Below are 16088 nucleotides of genomic sequence, written 5' to 3' on the forward strand. Positions count from 1 at the left end.
TTGAAATCTGATGGAAAATTCCCTCTTTGGAGGGCAAGCTGAGGCAGAGCCCACGGCTGCCTGCCTGGACACTGACAGCATTTCAGTGCAACGTGCAGGTTTTTTGCAAGGTGAATGTAATGCAATAAAAAAGCATTATTATATCACATTTTATTAATGAAATAGAGAAAACAAACAAATAACCCTGGAATTTCTGAGTCCATGTTACCAGACAAGAAGTTTAACAAGAAATAACTCCCAGGGATGATGAAACTTTGCATTTGTCTTCTTGAACTGCTTGATGAAACTTTGCTTTAAGTTTTTCTTCATAAGCTATAGGATAAATTAAACCAAAAGACCCAAAACGCTGTGTAGTATCACTTGTCAAGTGTGCAGAAAAAAAATGGAAAGGTAGGAGCTGATGACTAACCTTTCAGCAGCTGAACGTCTCTTTGCCTGAAGATAGCTCAGGAGGGAAGAGCACAGACTGGCTTTGGCACAGCCGCTTTGGCACTTTGCTGGGCTGGGACATAAAGAGGGCCCAAATCGCTTCATATGGACCCAAAACCACTGGTACTTTGTCCATCTTTCTGCTGATTTTCTTATAAGGGCTTTTGGAGAGCAGGGGTCTGTAGAGAAGCAGGCTGCGGCAAGGCTTTGGGGTCCCTTCAGGGGCAGTTGGTGAGACCTTTCTGCCCCAAAAACTAAAATAGCAAGGAGGGGGAAGGACTTGGCACTTCCCCTGGCTGAACTTCAGGAGGTCTCTCTTTGCCCATTTCTCCAGCCTGTCCAGGTCAGGACAGCAGCACGACTCCGGTGCATCGGCCGCTCCTCCCTGTTTGGTACCACCCGCCACCTTGCTGAGGATGTCCCCTGCCCCATCATCCAGGTCATTAATGATGACGTCAGACAACGTTTCTGGAGACTTCTGGTGCACAGGCTTTCAAACACAGCCTTCCTGGCAGCACCAGTGGGTAGGTGGTACACCCCAGGAGGCTGCAGCCTGGGCTTTGTAAATCCCACCCTCCCTCCACGTCCCCTCCTCGCACCCCTCACACTGAAACTGTTTTTCAGGGCTGGTACCCAGATCCCACCCTGGCTCCGAAGCAAAGCTACGCCTGTGGGTTCCCCTGATCTCATGCTTTGCTTCAGCTCTGCTGGCTTAGAGTAAGCTGTTACAGTTACGCTAAGGCAATTAATACTATTCTAATGCAATTTTCCCCTGTCAGCAACCCACAGCCTCTGGGCGTTCTCTGCTCACCCCGAGGCCTCGGCTGCGCAGGCTGAAGGATGCATAAGAATAGCTGCAAACCATTTTAATTTCTTCCCCTTTCCCCTCTGCAAGCACAGGAGTGAAACAGCCCCAGCAGCTGCTCGCTCCGTAGCCCAGGCCAGCTAATGAGCCAGGCCAGCTGGGAGTATTTTTGGTTGCTCTTAATAATGCAGCAGTACTCACTGCATCGGAGTCTGGCCATAATTATAGGACAAGTGTCATTTGTCATTGCTGTCATCTCCTCTCACTGGGATGTAGCTCCACAGCAGTGTGATGCTAAAGCCCCTGTCACACTCCTGAGGGTCACTTCTGGGGTTTGCTATGGGATCCCTCAAGAAAATCCAGTCTTACACCAGCCCAAACCTGCCCCAGCATGTGGGAGAGGCACGGTTTGATTTGCCTCAGTAATAAAAAAGTATTTTGTTTGGTCCCAGGGCTTTCTCCAGTGTGAGGCAGGCAATGCAGGGGAGCAGGTCCCCTTCACCCATCACTGTCCTTGTGCTGTTCATCCTTGCCTGTGTGTCACAGCTGAGGTCCTCAGCTGAGCCACCAGCGTGGTGGATGCTCGCTGGAGATGGGTGGCATCAGCATGCTGTGCTCTGAGCTCCTGGTAGTTGGCCTGGCAGCATGGACACTGAGCAGGGCTTTGGGGTACCAGATACTCGGGGGCCAATGCTGCACTCTTCAGGGGTGCAGCACGGGGGGAGCATTGGGCCCTTCCTTCATCCATCTACACGCCACAGTTAAATCAAGGAGCTTCATCTGGTTTTCCATGGCTTGCTCATCCCATGAGGAGGACAAGGCTTTCTCCAGTGCCAGATCATTTCTCCTGGTCCATGAAACATCTCAAAGGTCTCTGGGAGCCCTGTAGGACATGGGGGATGGGTCCTACTGCAAGCATAAGGGGCAGGCAGGTAGTCCCGTGTCCTGTCTTCCCAAGCAGGAAGACATAATTCAGGCAGGAAGATGAAGTAATTCCCATCTGCATTTAATAAATGTCATCAAAAGCTTGCTTCTATCATGGTTTTAATTCTAATACAGGCATCAGCAGGTGAACTGTACAGCGGTGGCACAGGAGAGCAGAGTATGATCCCAGCATTGGGATGAGCTGTGGAAAAGATACTGGTTAATCAGGGACTGCCAGGCTTTGTTTTGATTCCTTCAGTGGTCAGGAAAAAAAAAAGAGAGACAGGCATGTTGCCCGTTAATTGGAGTTTGCACAGAAGGCAAATGAAGGTAGACTGAGTTTGAAGTGCCTGCAGGATCAATCCTGCTCTGAAGCAGTGCACATCAAAGGCAGGCATGCCCTGGAGGTCCCTCAGCCCAGGAGAGCGGGTGTGAAGGCAGCCCAAATATCCATGAATATCCATGAATATCCATGAATATCCAGCCGGAGACAGGCACTGACAGAGTGTGGCCCTGCTCTGCATGTGCACCCCTGCTGCCACGCTGTACATCAAATCAACCTGCTGAATCACCGATGGATGGAAATTCATCACCACTGTGGGAAACAATCTCAAGCATCGTGTTGGTGAATAAAAAGAAAATTATGATTAAACTTTCCTATAGCATTTTAATTTTTAATCTTTGCCCCACTTCCCCATGCCCCTTGTCCAATGCGTGTCGACCGTGGCTGGGTACAAGGAGCAGCCGTGGTGGATTTACAGCCGGATCAGGCACTGCCCATACAGCCTCTGCTTGCTTAATTACTCAGCATTAATCCCTCCCTGTAATTCCCTGGGGAACAAGGCTGGCTGTGGCTGGGGGGATCGGTTTGTGCTGCTTGTAATGGGTCTGGATTAGGGACAAAGGGTGCAATTCTGTGCTCTGAACCACTCCAGAAAAGGGACCCGCTGCTCTCCCTGAACCCTAATGGGACCAAGGTCCCACTCCCAGTACTCAGTAAACATGGCTCTATTTTTAAATAATGTTTGGAGAGGGCAAATCTTTCACCGTGCTCGTGGAAAATGAGCTGAGCCTTGCCATGCTCCCATTTTCCCTCTTAATGAGATGGGCATCCCGGTGGGCATGTTAGTTGTTATGAAAATTGTTTAAAGGAGGTAAAATACATGGGATTTCTTAGAACAGCTGCACTGCCCTGAAACCTTCCCATCCTGCTGTTCACTGTTCCTGCAATAATTGTGAAGAGGAGAAAAAATCCATTGCCCCCCCCCTTCCTCATCTACCTTGCAAACATGCCACGTCCTTATCCAGGGCATGCCGTTCCCTTGTTCTGTGTCTGTGGGTATTTACCACATCTATAAACCTCATAAAAATATGTTAATTCCAAGAAGGGGAAAAGATAGCACTTGATGCAACTGAGTGCGATGCTCACCCCCTCGTGAGCGTGCCTGGGAGAGGTGCAGCCCAGGAGCTGCCACCGGCATCATGTCCCCGCGGCTGGGCTGGCATGTTCCCTGGGGACAGGGAGCACCTCGGCCGGGGCTTTCTGGCTGGGCTTGCAAACCCCATCCTCTGCGTTTTTGTAACAGGTAACAGGTCCCAGGAGTTGGGCTTGGGGCTCCCTGCCCCATCCCTCCAGCCAGGGAGGCAGAACGGAGCTTGATGTGCCTTGCACACCTGTATGACCAACCCTTTAGGGCTGTGTGTTGGGGACAGGGTGCTTTGGCCATGTCTGCACCTCCTGTGCCACATCAGCCAGGTCCCCTTTCCCAGGTGATTTAACCCCTGGCAGCTGTGTCACCGCTGACCACAGGTGAGGCCGGGAGGGATCCCTGCAGAGCGGAAGCGGGAGGGAGCTGGACCGTCGGCGGAGCCACTGGCACAGCCCCCAGCAGCACCATCACTCATTACCCATCCAAAAAGGGGCAGCTCCGGTGCCATATGCAGCACGGCAGGATGGGCGTCACAAAGCCAGGTAAGCAGATGGCAGGTGGAGCAGAGCAGCTCTTCCTCGGGTGAGCGGCTTCAGGGGCACGGCAGCATGCCAGGAAGCAGCGGCCAAATCCAAGCAGGCAAGGGGAGGAGAGGATGCTGCACAGTTGCCCAGGCACGGCATTGCAGCGAAGCCCTGCTGCTTGGGAATTTGCTCCTTCGTTGCTTCTTAGTGCACAAATAATTATTTACACTTGCACCGTAATAAACCAGAGGGTGGAGAGTCTTGTGCCTCCTGGTTTTTGGGGAATGGTGTCCTGTGGAGGGTGAAGGCTTGTGCTCCAGCAGCAGCTTGGCCAGGACAGAGCAGGGATTTGGTGGTGGTCGCAGGACAGCAGGTGCCAGCTGGGTTTGGCTGGGCTTGGCAGCGGCAGGCAGGTGCCTGATAACCAAACGAGAAGGGATGGCACCTTACTGCGAGCTCTCTGGTCACCTCCCCTGTGCCCCACCTCCCTTTCCTCCTGTTTTGCTGCTGCAAGGATTGCACAGGCAGTGCTTCCATCATGCCCTCCGTTATCTCTACCTCCTGGAACAGAAAACAAGGAGATATGATTAAGGCCCTTTTGCAGGGGAACTTATCAGCCTGCAGAAAGGACATTAGCTTCATCACTGCTGGGTGGGAGCATCCTTGGTGCTCACAGGGCTGTCACCAGCACTGTGGCTGGTAGAGGCTATTGCTCCCAATACAATCATGCCATGCAGCCCAAGCACAGCACCCACCAAAGCCTCAGAAGAGGCATGGCGGGATGTGACATTTCCTTGTGATGTGTTTTGGGAGCAGGCCAGGTCATGGAGGGGTGGGTGTGGGTCGGGGCCCTGCGCTGCACCTGTGGGTAGGGGCAACTGGGCTTCATGTCAGGGCTGTTACCTGTCATATGGTTTTTTCCACTCAAATGGGTTGCTTTGATGCTAATTTGCTTTGACCCACCTGGGCCAATGCTATCTGGTCTTGGAGGTTCAATGGCACCGAGATGATGGGGAGGTGGATGGGAGGGGCAGCTCAGTCACCATGTGTACAAGGCAAGGATTAAAGCCAGAAGCAAGCTGGGGTGGTCAGACTGACCTTACCGGCACCACTGCGTTGGTGAAGATAAGAAGAATCAACCCTGACGTGGTGTTTTGAAGCTGCCTTTGGACCAGGAGGCAGGCACCATTTCTGTGTCCTGCAGGGTTCTTCCCAGGGTTGTGGCCATCAGTGTTACCCCTCCCACTCCAGTGGAAGGCTGTCAAGCATCTTGCCAGCGGTGTCTCAGAACATCACATGGTGGGAACCACAGCTCTGAACTGAGAAGCTCTCTGTACCTCTTCAAAGGAGCAAAAATTCCCTGTATCCATCCCCAGACACCCCATAAAATATCTCCTTTTGCCATCCCACAGTAAACAGTGCAAGTAAGAGTGGAAAAATGAGAGAGAAAGTACTGAGCCTGCACCCACTGATGCCAGGGGAGATGCCAGGAGCTCCCTGGCTGCAAAATGTTCCTGGATCAAAAGACAGGTTGTGCTTGTGCCTTGTGATGCACCAAAAGCATCACAGCAGCATGGGGAGGAAAGGCACCCTGAGGTGCAGCCTCCTGCCCGCTCCCGTGGGCACAGCCCCAGGGGCAGACCCTGCGGTGGGGCATCATCAGAGGCTTTGTGTTGCTGCAGCAGGAGCCCTAGTCCCTCACCCCCGTCCCGCTGCATGGAGGTACTCAGGAGTGTCTGAGTGGAGCTGGAGTTGCTGCTGGGATTGCTCCTGGCATGTCCCAGCCCAACAGAGGAGCTGTCACCTTCCCCTCCATCACAGTGAGCCTGTGGTACCTGATTTCAGCCCTTGTGGGATAATGGCTACATTTAGTGGCAGGTGCATGTGGGAGCTTGGGAGCATCCTCCTCACTGCAGGTCCATGAACCCCAAAACAGGGATGTTCCCCCACCGGTCCTTGCCCTCCCACACCGGGGGGACTGTCCCTGTGTGACCAAGGGCTTGACAGACCCCACCCTCATCCCTGGGCTGCTGCAGACTCCCCTGGACTGGGAGACACTGGGATGGGGCTTCACGTCCCCCGGCAGCCCGGTGCAGCGCTGCAGTGGGTGCAGTGCAGGGCGAGGAGCTGTGCTGCAGGGCTGGGGAAAGCCGGGGCACAAAATCAGGCTGGGTTTGAGCTCGAGCCGGGGCTACTGTGAGCGATGCTGTTCCCACCAATATTACTTTTGCTTTGTCCTGGTGGTCTTGGGCGGTTCAGTCACTTAAGACGCGCATCATCACTCCCTGGTCCTTGATACTAACCGAGAGCATCCTCGCTCTTCCCCAAACAGCTCGAGGCGGGTTATTGCCCAGGAACAGCCTGGTTTTTTGAGTCCTGTGCATTAGACTCGCAGGAAAACCTCCCTGGGAGCTGCCTGGTTTGAGGAGCCTGCAAGAGAGGCAGTGCAGGCAGCTGCCTGAACGCCGAGACCGCGGAGGTGTGGGGTGGTGCTGCCTGCGAGTGCGGGAAGCAGGTGCAGGTTTTGCGAGAAAATGATAACAGGGCAGAAAGACCATAATTTTACAAATAATGTAAAAACCAGAAAAGCCTGAGAATGTCCTCAGGTGGCCCTGAGCAGAGGGGCAGGGGAGGGGCTGTGCAGCCCCCAGCACAGCACAACCTGGGGAGCAAACAAGTGCTACACCCCGCACAGTCCTCCCAGGGCAGCTTTTTCTCTCCATTAATGCAAAATTCATCAGCTTTTTCTATTAGATGAGCATTGATCTCTTTTTTTTCCCTGGGTTTTCAGAGAGCTGGAAGGAGCATGGCTAAGGTTTGATTTTTTTTTTTTAAGGAACTGTGCTCCACGAACATCCGCGTGCCCAGCATGCATCGGCACCCCTCGGTGCCTGGCGGGCAGCGTGCCCTGCCTGCGCCGAGCATCACCCCGGAGCTGCCAGGGGAAAAGCTATTTCAAGGGCTTGTTTAGACTGACCAAAATAGCTGCAGCATCCCATCGTCTTATTTTGGGGGGTGATTGACAGTGTGCCTAGAAGCTCACGGGAACTGCTGACTACAGGAAAATCCCGTTGATCCTAAAAGAGGCTGAAAAAAACCAGGGAGCACCTTTCTAGCCCCATTTTGCAGATGGGAAGACTGAGGCCAAGGGCCACAGGGCTGCGATGGAGCAGATGCTTTGCAGGGTCCAACAGCGAGCGCGGGTTCCCTGACGGTGTTTCAGCAAAGCGGAACATGGACATATGGAAAAGTTCTGGGGCTAATGGGATTTCAAAGCGGGGCTTGCAGCCCGGTGCAGGGGCTGCCTGAGGGCTCTGCTGGCCAAGCCCGGCTGCTGCCATGGGAGAGAGCAGCCACTGGCACAGCCCAGCTGTGCGGGCCGTGTCTGGGGGTCTCCATCTGAGCACGTCTCCGAGGGTTGGATCCAGATGCAGGACACGGAGGCTGGGATGGGGACGATGCAGGAGAGCATCACCAGGGCTTTTCCTAAGTGGGTTTCATGTCATCACAGGGATCAGTCCCTTAGATTTATTTTTAATTCCACACCAAGAAGCTACAGAGCAGTTAAATCAGTCAAGTGTCCTTCAAACCGGGAGCGATGCCAGTGTGGGCAGAGCAGCCCTTCCAGCACTCAGTGCCGTGCAGGCCCTGGGCGGGCAGCCGGGGTGATGGTATGGGTGAGAGCATCACCCCACCTTCCCCCCGGGCTCTGCAGAGCTCAGTGGCACAGAGCAGGCAGGCAGCGAGGCCCCCAGCTGGGACCAGCTCCTGTGGCCCTGCCCCGGGGGCTGCAGGCAGGCTCCTGCTCCGGCTCATCCTGCACTGCCCAGGGATGCACAGCAGCAGGATGGATGCTGTTTAAACCTGCCCAGCCCCAAGTACCCCAAATCCCTGGGGCTCCGGAGAGCAGGGATGCTCGGGGCGGGGGGCAATGCTGGGTGATGGCAGGGGGTTGCCAAGGGGTGCTGGAGAGATGCAGGGGCCGTGCCAAGGGATGCCAAGGGGATGGCCAGGGAGATGTTGGGGGAATGCTGGGGAGATGCCAAGGGATCCTGGAGGGATGCTGGAGCCATGCCAAGAGATGCCAGGGGGGTGTTAGGGTAATGTCAGGGGCTGCTGGAGGGATGCTGAGCCCAATGTGAAGGGATGCTGAGGGATGGCCAGGGGTGCCAAGTGATGCTGGGGCATGCCAGAGGGATGCTGAGGTGATGTCGGAGGGATGCCAGGGGTTGCTGGAGGGATGCTGAGGCCATGTCAAAGGATGCTGAGGGATGCCAAGGGATGCCAGGTGATGCCGGGACATGCCAGAGGGATGCCGGGGGATGCTGGGGCCAGGCCAAGGGATGCCGGGGGTGATGCCGGGGGGATGCGGGGGATGCCCGGGGCCAGGCTCGCCCCAAGGCCCCCCTCGCCCTGCAGAGCCCGCCAGGGCGCGCGGCCCCGGACTACATTTCCCATGGCCGCCGCGGCCGGGGGCGGTGCGGGGCGGTGCGGCGCGGAGCGGGGGGCGCGGAGCGCGGCGGGGCCCGCGCAGGCGGAGGCGCGGAGCCGCGCAGGGGCGGCGGGCCCGCTCGGCCCGGCTCGGCTCGGCACGGCTCGGCCCGGCCTGGCTGCGCGCCGGGCGAGGATGCGGGAGGGGCGGCCCGCGGCCCCCCGCTGCCCGCCCGCGCTGCCTGCCCTGCCTGCCCTGCCCGCGCTGCCCGCGCTGCCCGCCCTGCCCGCGTAAGGGGCGCCCGCGCCGCCGCCACCATGAAGAAGCAATTCAACCGCATGCGCCAGCTCGCCAACCAGACCGTGGGCAGGTAGGGATGGGGATGGGCCCTGCCTGCGCCCTGCCTGCATCCCGCCTGCCCCACTGACCCTGCCCCCTGCCCGCCCCACCGCCCCGATCCCGCACCCTGCCTGCCCCACTGACCCTGACCCTGCCTGCCCCCTGTCTGCTTCACCGCCCCCATCCCGTACCCTGCCTGCATCCTGCCTGCATCCCGCCTGCCCCACTGCCCCTGCTGGCTTCACCGCCCCCATCCCATACCCTGCCTGCATCCTGCCTGCATCCCGCCTGCCCCACTGCCCCTCCTGGCTTCACCGCCCCCATCCCATACCCTGCCTGCATCCTGCCTGCATCCCGCCTGCCCCACTGCCCCTGCTGGCTTCACCGCCCCCATCCCATACCCTGCCTGCATCCTGCCTGCATCCCGCCTGCCCCACTGCCCCTCCTGGCTTCACCGCCCCCATCCCATACCCTTCCTGCCCCTGCCTGCTTCAATTCCCCCACCCCATACCCTACCAGCCCCCTGCCTGCCCCACTGACCCTACACCCTGCCTGCTGCACTGCCCAAATCCAGCACCTTGCCTGCTCCCTGCCTGCCCCACAGCTCTAATCCCGTGCACTACCTGTGGCCTGCCTGCCCCACTGCCCCTGCTCTGTGCCTGCTCCCTAGCCTGACCCCTGTTTGCCCCACTGCCCCTAATTCCACACTTTGCCTGATCCCCTGCCTGCTACCTGCCTGTGCCCTGCCACCCCACCGCCCCTACCTGCCCCCTGCTCTGCTGCCTGCCTCACTGCCCCTGATCCTGTACTTTGTCTGCACCCTGCCTGCCCCACTGCCCTTGCCCCCTGCCCATCCCCTGCCCAGCCTGGCTGCTTCCTGCCAGCCTCACTGCTCCTCCTCCTTGCCTGCACCCTGCCTGCTCCCTGCCCTCTTTCTATTGCTCCTGTTCCTGCCCACCCTACTGCCCCTGCTCCCCAGCTAGCAGCCCGCCTGCCCCACTGCCAGTGCTCCCAGTCCTCAACCTTCCAGCTCCTTGCATGCCCCTTGCCCTGCTGTCCGTATCCTGCCTGCACCCTGACCGCCCCCCTGCCCACAGCATGCCCCCCAGACTGCTCCCTGCCTGCCCCAGTGCTGCACCCTACCTGCCCCACTGCTCCAGCGCCCACACCTCCCCTCCCTCCTGCCTGTTCCCTGCCTCCTCCCCTGCCTGCAGCCCAGCCTGCACCCTGCCTGCCTGTTAACCCTTGCTTGGCGTGTCGCGCCCCCCCCCCCCCCCCACCCCTGCATGCACACTGCCCCCCTTGCCTCTGACCCACACCCTGCCCCCTTTATCCCCTGCTTCCCTGCCCTCACCCTGCCTGCCCCACTGCCCCTGCCCATTCCCCATGTCCCAGGGCTGGGCCACAGGGACACCCACTGTCTGGGCACCCCAGCCCTGGTGCTGTGGGGTGCCCCACTGGCCTGCTCCCCCAGCACCAAACACCAAACACAGGTGGCCCCAGCTGGCTGGGGGCAGGGGGGCACACTGGGGTGCAGGTGGAGGGGCCATGCCTGCGGGGATGCCCGTGTGCGTGGATGCTCAGCCAGGCCCGAGGTTTGGTGGTGGCTGTTGTGTAATTCCCAGAGATTTTGCAGCTGCGGGGGGGGGGGGGGGGAGCGCAGGCAGAATTTATTTTTTCCTTCCCAGTGCGGCACTGGGGCAGCAGCATTGGCATGGCCGAGGTGTCAGGCTCCGCATCCCCTCCCAGAACCAAGGGCTCGGACCTCCGCTGGCATCCCCTGCATCCCCCCTTGCCGTGCCACCCATGGCAACTGGGGACACTTCGCTGGCTCTGGGTCCTGGGCTGGGCTGGAGGTGGCTGGTGGCAGCAGCTCCTGTGCTCGGTGCCACCTGGGCCACGGTGCTGTCACACGGCCGGCCCCAGCGTCTGGGCACAGGGCTGGGATGGCAGCAGGGCATGGCTGGGGCGGTGCGGGAGCGCGGTGCTGGAGCGCGGTGTGGGAGTGCAGTGCGGGAGAGGGGTAGCAGGAACGTGGTGCAAGAATATGATGTGGGAACGCAGTGTGGGAGTGTGGTGCAGGAACATGGCGCGGGAATGTGGTGTGGGAGCGAGCATAGCAAAACTGTGCGGGAGCATGGTGGCGGGAATGCAATGCAAGAATGTGGTGCAGGAACGCGGTTTTGGAGCATGCTGCAGGAATCTGGTGTGGGAGTGCGGTGTGAGAACCTGGTGGAGGAGTGTGGTGTGGGAACATGGCACAGGAGCGCACTGCAAGAACACGGTGTGGGAACACGGTGTGGGAACACAGTGCAGGAGCGCGGTGCAGGAGTGTGGTACAGGAATGCAGTGCAGGAACGCGGTGCGGGAGTGCGGAGGGTGGTGTGGGAGCATTGTATAGGGAACATGGCACAGGGAACGCGGTGTGGGAATGCGGTGCGGGAGTGCTGGGAGACTGGTGCTTGCCTTCCTTGGAGAAGTGGCAGGAGGCTGTTTTGGGAACAGAGCGTGTGATTTTGTCCTTGCATCTGCATTGAGCCAGGTTTGCTCTCCAGACACACCGAGGCGGTTTGACACGTCTCCCACCCGTGGCTGGGGGTCTGCAGGGGAGGGCTGCCCCCACATCCCGCCACCACTGCGTGGGAGATGTGAGCCGGGCACCGCACGCTCGCCTGGCTTCAAAATGGTGCCACCGACAAGGCGAGCATCCTCCTTCCCGCATCCCCTGGGAGCGCGGGGGCCGTGCCGGGCTCCATGCAGTGCCCGACTGGGGAGCGGCAACAGCGGCCGCGGGGCTGGGAGCCACTAAACCCCTAATCCTCTTAGGGGCTCGCTGTGACGCCGGCTCGTGACGGGCAGCTGGGAGGCTCCATCAGTATCCTGGCATGTCTGCTGCCTGCGGAGCTGCGTGCGCTGCCAGGCTTCTCGGGCTGGGTTTAATGTGGGGGTACATGGGCATCTCTCTGCTCAGCACTGGGGTCTCTGCAGGGCTCATTCTCTTCCTCAGCCTGGCTCTGCTGGTCCCTATCTCGAGTGCGAGCCCATGTTTTATCTCTCTTCCCCACTGCAGAGCCCTGAGCAGCCCTCTCCAGACAGCGGGAAATAGGGAATGATGGATGGAAATAGAGAATAATAGATGGAAATAGGGCATAATTAGTGGAAATAAGGAATAATAAAAAGAAATAGGGAATAATAAATGGAAATAGGGAATAATAATGGAAACCTGGTGTTTTGTCTCCCCTGGGAGCGGCTTGCCAGGGTACATGTGCCATAACCCTCCAGGGTCTGAGGGGTGTCCCCTCCTGCTCATCATCAAACCCCAGTGGGCCACCATCACCCTGCAGTGCCAGACCCCCGAGTCCAGGGCTGGGGACCACCGGGCGGGATGCTGTCCCAGAGCTGGGGTCTGAGGTTGGCCCATGGGGGAAAGTGGGGGTGTTGGAGACAGTTTGCATGGGATGGTGGTGGTGGCATCCAGCTGGTGTCACTCCTCCCAGCAGCACCTGGCCCAAGTGATCCGACTGCCTGCCGGGGTGGCTGCGCTCCTGGGGTGCTGGGCCAGGGCAGTGTCCCACAGGACCAGGGGACAGTGGGGACATCTCCTCAGCCACCCTGCGGGGGGTGCAGGGGGAGGTGCAGGGTAGGGTGGCTTTTCCTGCTTTTGGTGGTGCGGCTTCCTTGGAAAGAGGCAGCCAGCAGCTGCCAGGAGTGCCCTGGCAGGGGATGGGCAGGGAGCGGGCAGGGGACAGGCAGGAGCAGCCCTTGTCCCTGTGAGGTGGCTGCAGCTGGCGCTGGTGTGGCTGTCAGCAGCCAAGGGACAGGGCTCACCTGGAGCAGGCGGGGGTGGGTCAGGGTCAGGGTCAAGGTTAGTGTCAAGGTCTGGATAAGGGTCAGGGTCAAGGTGAGGGTCAGGGTCAGGGTGAGATGAGGGTGCTGAGTGCGTTTCCTTACCTTTCCAAATCCGGTCTGCAGCTCCATTTCCCAGGCGCTGCCACATTCCTCCGCTGCTCCCCTTGCGATACTGCGGGTGAGCGGGGACCTCCTGGGTGCCCAGGGAGAGCAGCAGCACCCACAGGCACTGAGGGGCCAGCTGGAGCACGGCGCACTCTGCTGTGCCCTCAGCACGTTGTTTTTTGGGGTTTTTTTTAAATTATTTTATTTAGGTCATCTCAGTAGATAGAAAGAACTGGGGATGCTCATCCCAGCGCAGCCCCACGCTTGGTACCTGACCTTTGGGAGAATTACTGCATCCAGTCTGTAAGGGGCCATAATATGTATCTCCATGGGGTGGAAAAAGGGAAGAGAAATCAATAAGTGACTGTAAAACATTCTGAAGATGCTTTCTGCAAAGCACTTTTATTTTTATTTATTTATCCATTTCATTGGTGGCTGTGCCGGTAGGACCTTGCGCCCTGACTTCGAGGTTGTGGGACAACGGGCACGAGCGTGCCGCAGCACTCACTCCAGCAGCTGAAACAGCCCCGTGAATTTTCCAGAATTGGCTCGATACGGGTTCTCTTCCATCAGGAATAACGCGGGCGCTTGCAGCCATGTGCAGAATGGCCTGGCTGAGTCCCCAGATGGCACATGGGCGATGGGAGGACACCAGGGAGGACAGTGTTAGCTTGGGGGATTGGTTTTTTTCCTCCTGGTCCTTTCTGAGCATCCCAAGATGTGTCCCCCATCCCAGGGGACAGTGGTGGCATTTAGGGCTGGATGTCACTTAGGTGGCTCTCAGGGCAGATGCTTTCCAAGCACCAGGCTGTCTGCATGTAAATATAAAGCCTTTAAACACCGAGGTTTTATTCTTTGCACAGCACGAATATTCTGCAAGAAACAAGGACATTTTATTCTGCTTGTATGAAATAAGGACAGAGGGAATAAAAGCACCACCTGGGATTTTTCCAATGGGATTTACAGGAAGGAACAACATGCTTTAAATAGCTGGGTTCTATGTCTGCGCTTTGGGGTGCCAGTGGCTCACTGTCGGCAGACACCCCCAGGCTCTTTTGGCTTTGCCAAGTGATGCCGCGCCCCTCGGATGGTGCCAGCAGCATCCCCGCAGCCCTGGGGATATTTTTATCCTCCTCGCAAGGCGGCAGCGCTGACAAACTGAAATATTCATGTCGTGGGCTGAAGGTTTCGTCCCCGCGGCCAGCAGCGTCAGGGCCCTGTGCTTTGCAGGGGTTTCTCCACGATTTTCTAATCAGGACCAAAAGCATGGTCAGGGTGCGACCCCGGGGGGGTTCTTTGCCGGGGATGTGCTGGTAGCAAGGAGCAAAGGGCCCCATGCACCCCGTACCGAAGGGATGCTGATGCAGAGAGCTTGCAGCTGGGAAATGGGCAGGAGACGAAGAAAAAAGGATTTTCTGCCTTTAAAACTGTCCCCCATTTTGCTTTGATTCCTTTGATTTCCCAGCGGTGGGCAGAAGGATGGAGGAAAGCTGGACCAGCCTTCCCTGCCTGTTTCATCCCACTTTTCCAGCCTGGTTCGGCCGAAAGTGGGCGAGCTGCCAGGGGCTGAGCCCTGGCACCGGGCCAGCTGGGTGGGCATCGCTGCCCTTAGCCATAGGTCTGGGACACGAGGACCGTCACTCTGCATCACCCGCCGGGGCAGGATGAGCCCAGGATGCGCTGGAGGAGGCGCTGGTGGGTCCGTCTCACCGTGTCTCGCTGGATGTTGCAGCTCAGAGTCGGCTCCCTGGGGAATTTAAGCAGCGATTTGAGGATATAAATATTTGATGTTTCATTTCTTGTCTGCTAAAAAGGCATGAGGAAAAATCCGCAGCTCCATTTGGCCTTGGCTGGATCCTGGTTATGAGCCATTGGGCTGTGTGTCCCGGGGGATGCGGTGGCAAGGAGAGCTCAGACAGCGGCAGAAGCTGGGGACGGCGCAGTCCTTGGACCAGCATCCAGCCTGGACTGCGATGCCCAGCGCTCCCAGGGGTTGCATGGACAAGACCTGAGGGTCTTTCTCCTCCCTCCGGCACACGCGACAGATGCTCAGCACCTTATCCAAGTTGCACGGCTGAACCTCACCTGACCAACTTCACCTCTGAGCTTTGGGGTCTTGAGGACCTTGAATTTTCCGGCGGATACTAGCCCCCAGGCACGTGCAGCGGCACCGGAGGGAGATGCGGGCAGAACCAGGACCGGGATGGAGCCAGGCACCACCCCTGAGCCCACGAGGGATGGCAGGGCAGACCCATCGTGGGAGTTAGCGCTTCAAGCACGGGATGGCCTTGGCTGGGTTTTTGTGCCTCCCTCTGCCTGCGCTCGACCATGAAGCTATTTTTAGGCTGAAGCAAACAGAAATCAGGGGAACCGGCTGGCATCAGTAATTAATAGCAATGAAATATTTACGGGCATATTGTAGCGAGAGGGTGGCAAGGAACAGGGGTGGAAGGGGTATTTGTGGCAGGAGGTGTAGGCAAGGGGGTCCTCAGGCATCGTGGACATGCTCTGCCTTGGAGACGCATCCTCACTCCTGCCCGTCCCCATGCTGGGTGAAGCGCCGCCGCCAGCCAGACGTGATGGTTTTCCCATTCAGAGAGAAAACTGCTGTGAAATCCCTGTCATGCTTTGCATTTTGCTTGCTCAGGGTCATATCCGAGGCTGGGGGCTCCTTGTCTTGGGGGTTTGAGCATCAGAGGGGGACAGTGGTGGGAATGCGAGGCAGGCACTGGTGATGGACAGTCCAGCCAGATGGAGATGTTTGGCATCAGGAGATGCTCCAGGCGAGCACTGGCTTTGCTGTAGCTCCCCAGGTCAAGACATTGGAAGCTCATGTAGTATTTATCTGGAAATCAACCTAATTTGCTTGATCAGTGTTGATTTCTGCTGGCAGCAATTAGTTTTTGCAGAAGCTAATGCCGGACTGAATTGTAGCTGCATCCCCTGCTCGTTTGCATTTAACTCTCCATATTAATTGCCCCTTTTCTCCCAGCTGTTTGTTGGGACACGGGTGTCTGGGTGCTGACTGAGGCTGAGGATTGCCTGGATTTGTGCTGAGAAAAACAGCTCCAGGCTGGAAATCCGGAGGGGAAGGGGAGGAGCAGGCTTTTATTTGCCTAAAGGAAAGATGAAAGAAAGTGTTGAAAGCTGGTGATGCTGTCTGCCTCTCCAAGGCGTGCTCCTGAGGATGTGTGTAGCTCATAAGGTGTGAAGTTTTGGGGGACTAGGGACCAGCCAGGGCAATTGTGGGG

General features: G+C 57.9%; 1 protein-coding gene across 4 annotated transcripts in view; it reads left to right on the forward strand.

Annotated features, from left to right (window-relative positions):
* Nucleotides 1–8639: 8639 nt before the first annotated feature.
* ARHGAP44 (Rho GTPase activating protein 44) overlaps nt 8640–16088 on the forward strand; it is a 31969-nt gene continuing 24520 nt past the window's right edge. For all 4 annotated transcript variants that reach the window (XM_055723072.1, XM_055723081.1, XM_055723079.1 and 1 more), the window contains exon 1: nt 8640–8914. In XM_055723072.1, coding sequence (XP_055579047.1) covers nt 8862–8914 — 53 coding nt within the window. In that variant the 5' untranslated portion in view covers nt 8640–8861. The remainder of the gene's footprint in view (nt 8915–16088) is intronic.

Source organism: Falco cherrug, chromosome 1 (assembly GCF_023634085.1).
Source record: "Falco cherrug isolate bFalChe1 chromosome 1, bFalChe1.pri, whole genome shotgun sequence".
NCBI lineage: Eukaryota > Metazoa > Chordata > Aves > Falconiformes > Falconidae > Falco > Falco cherrug.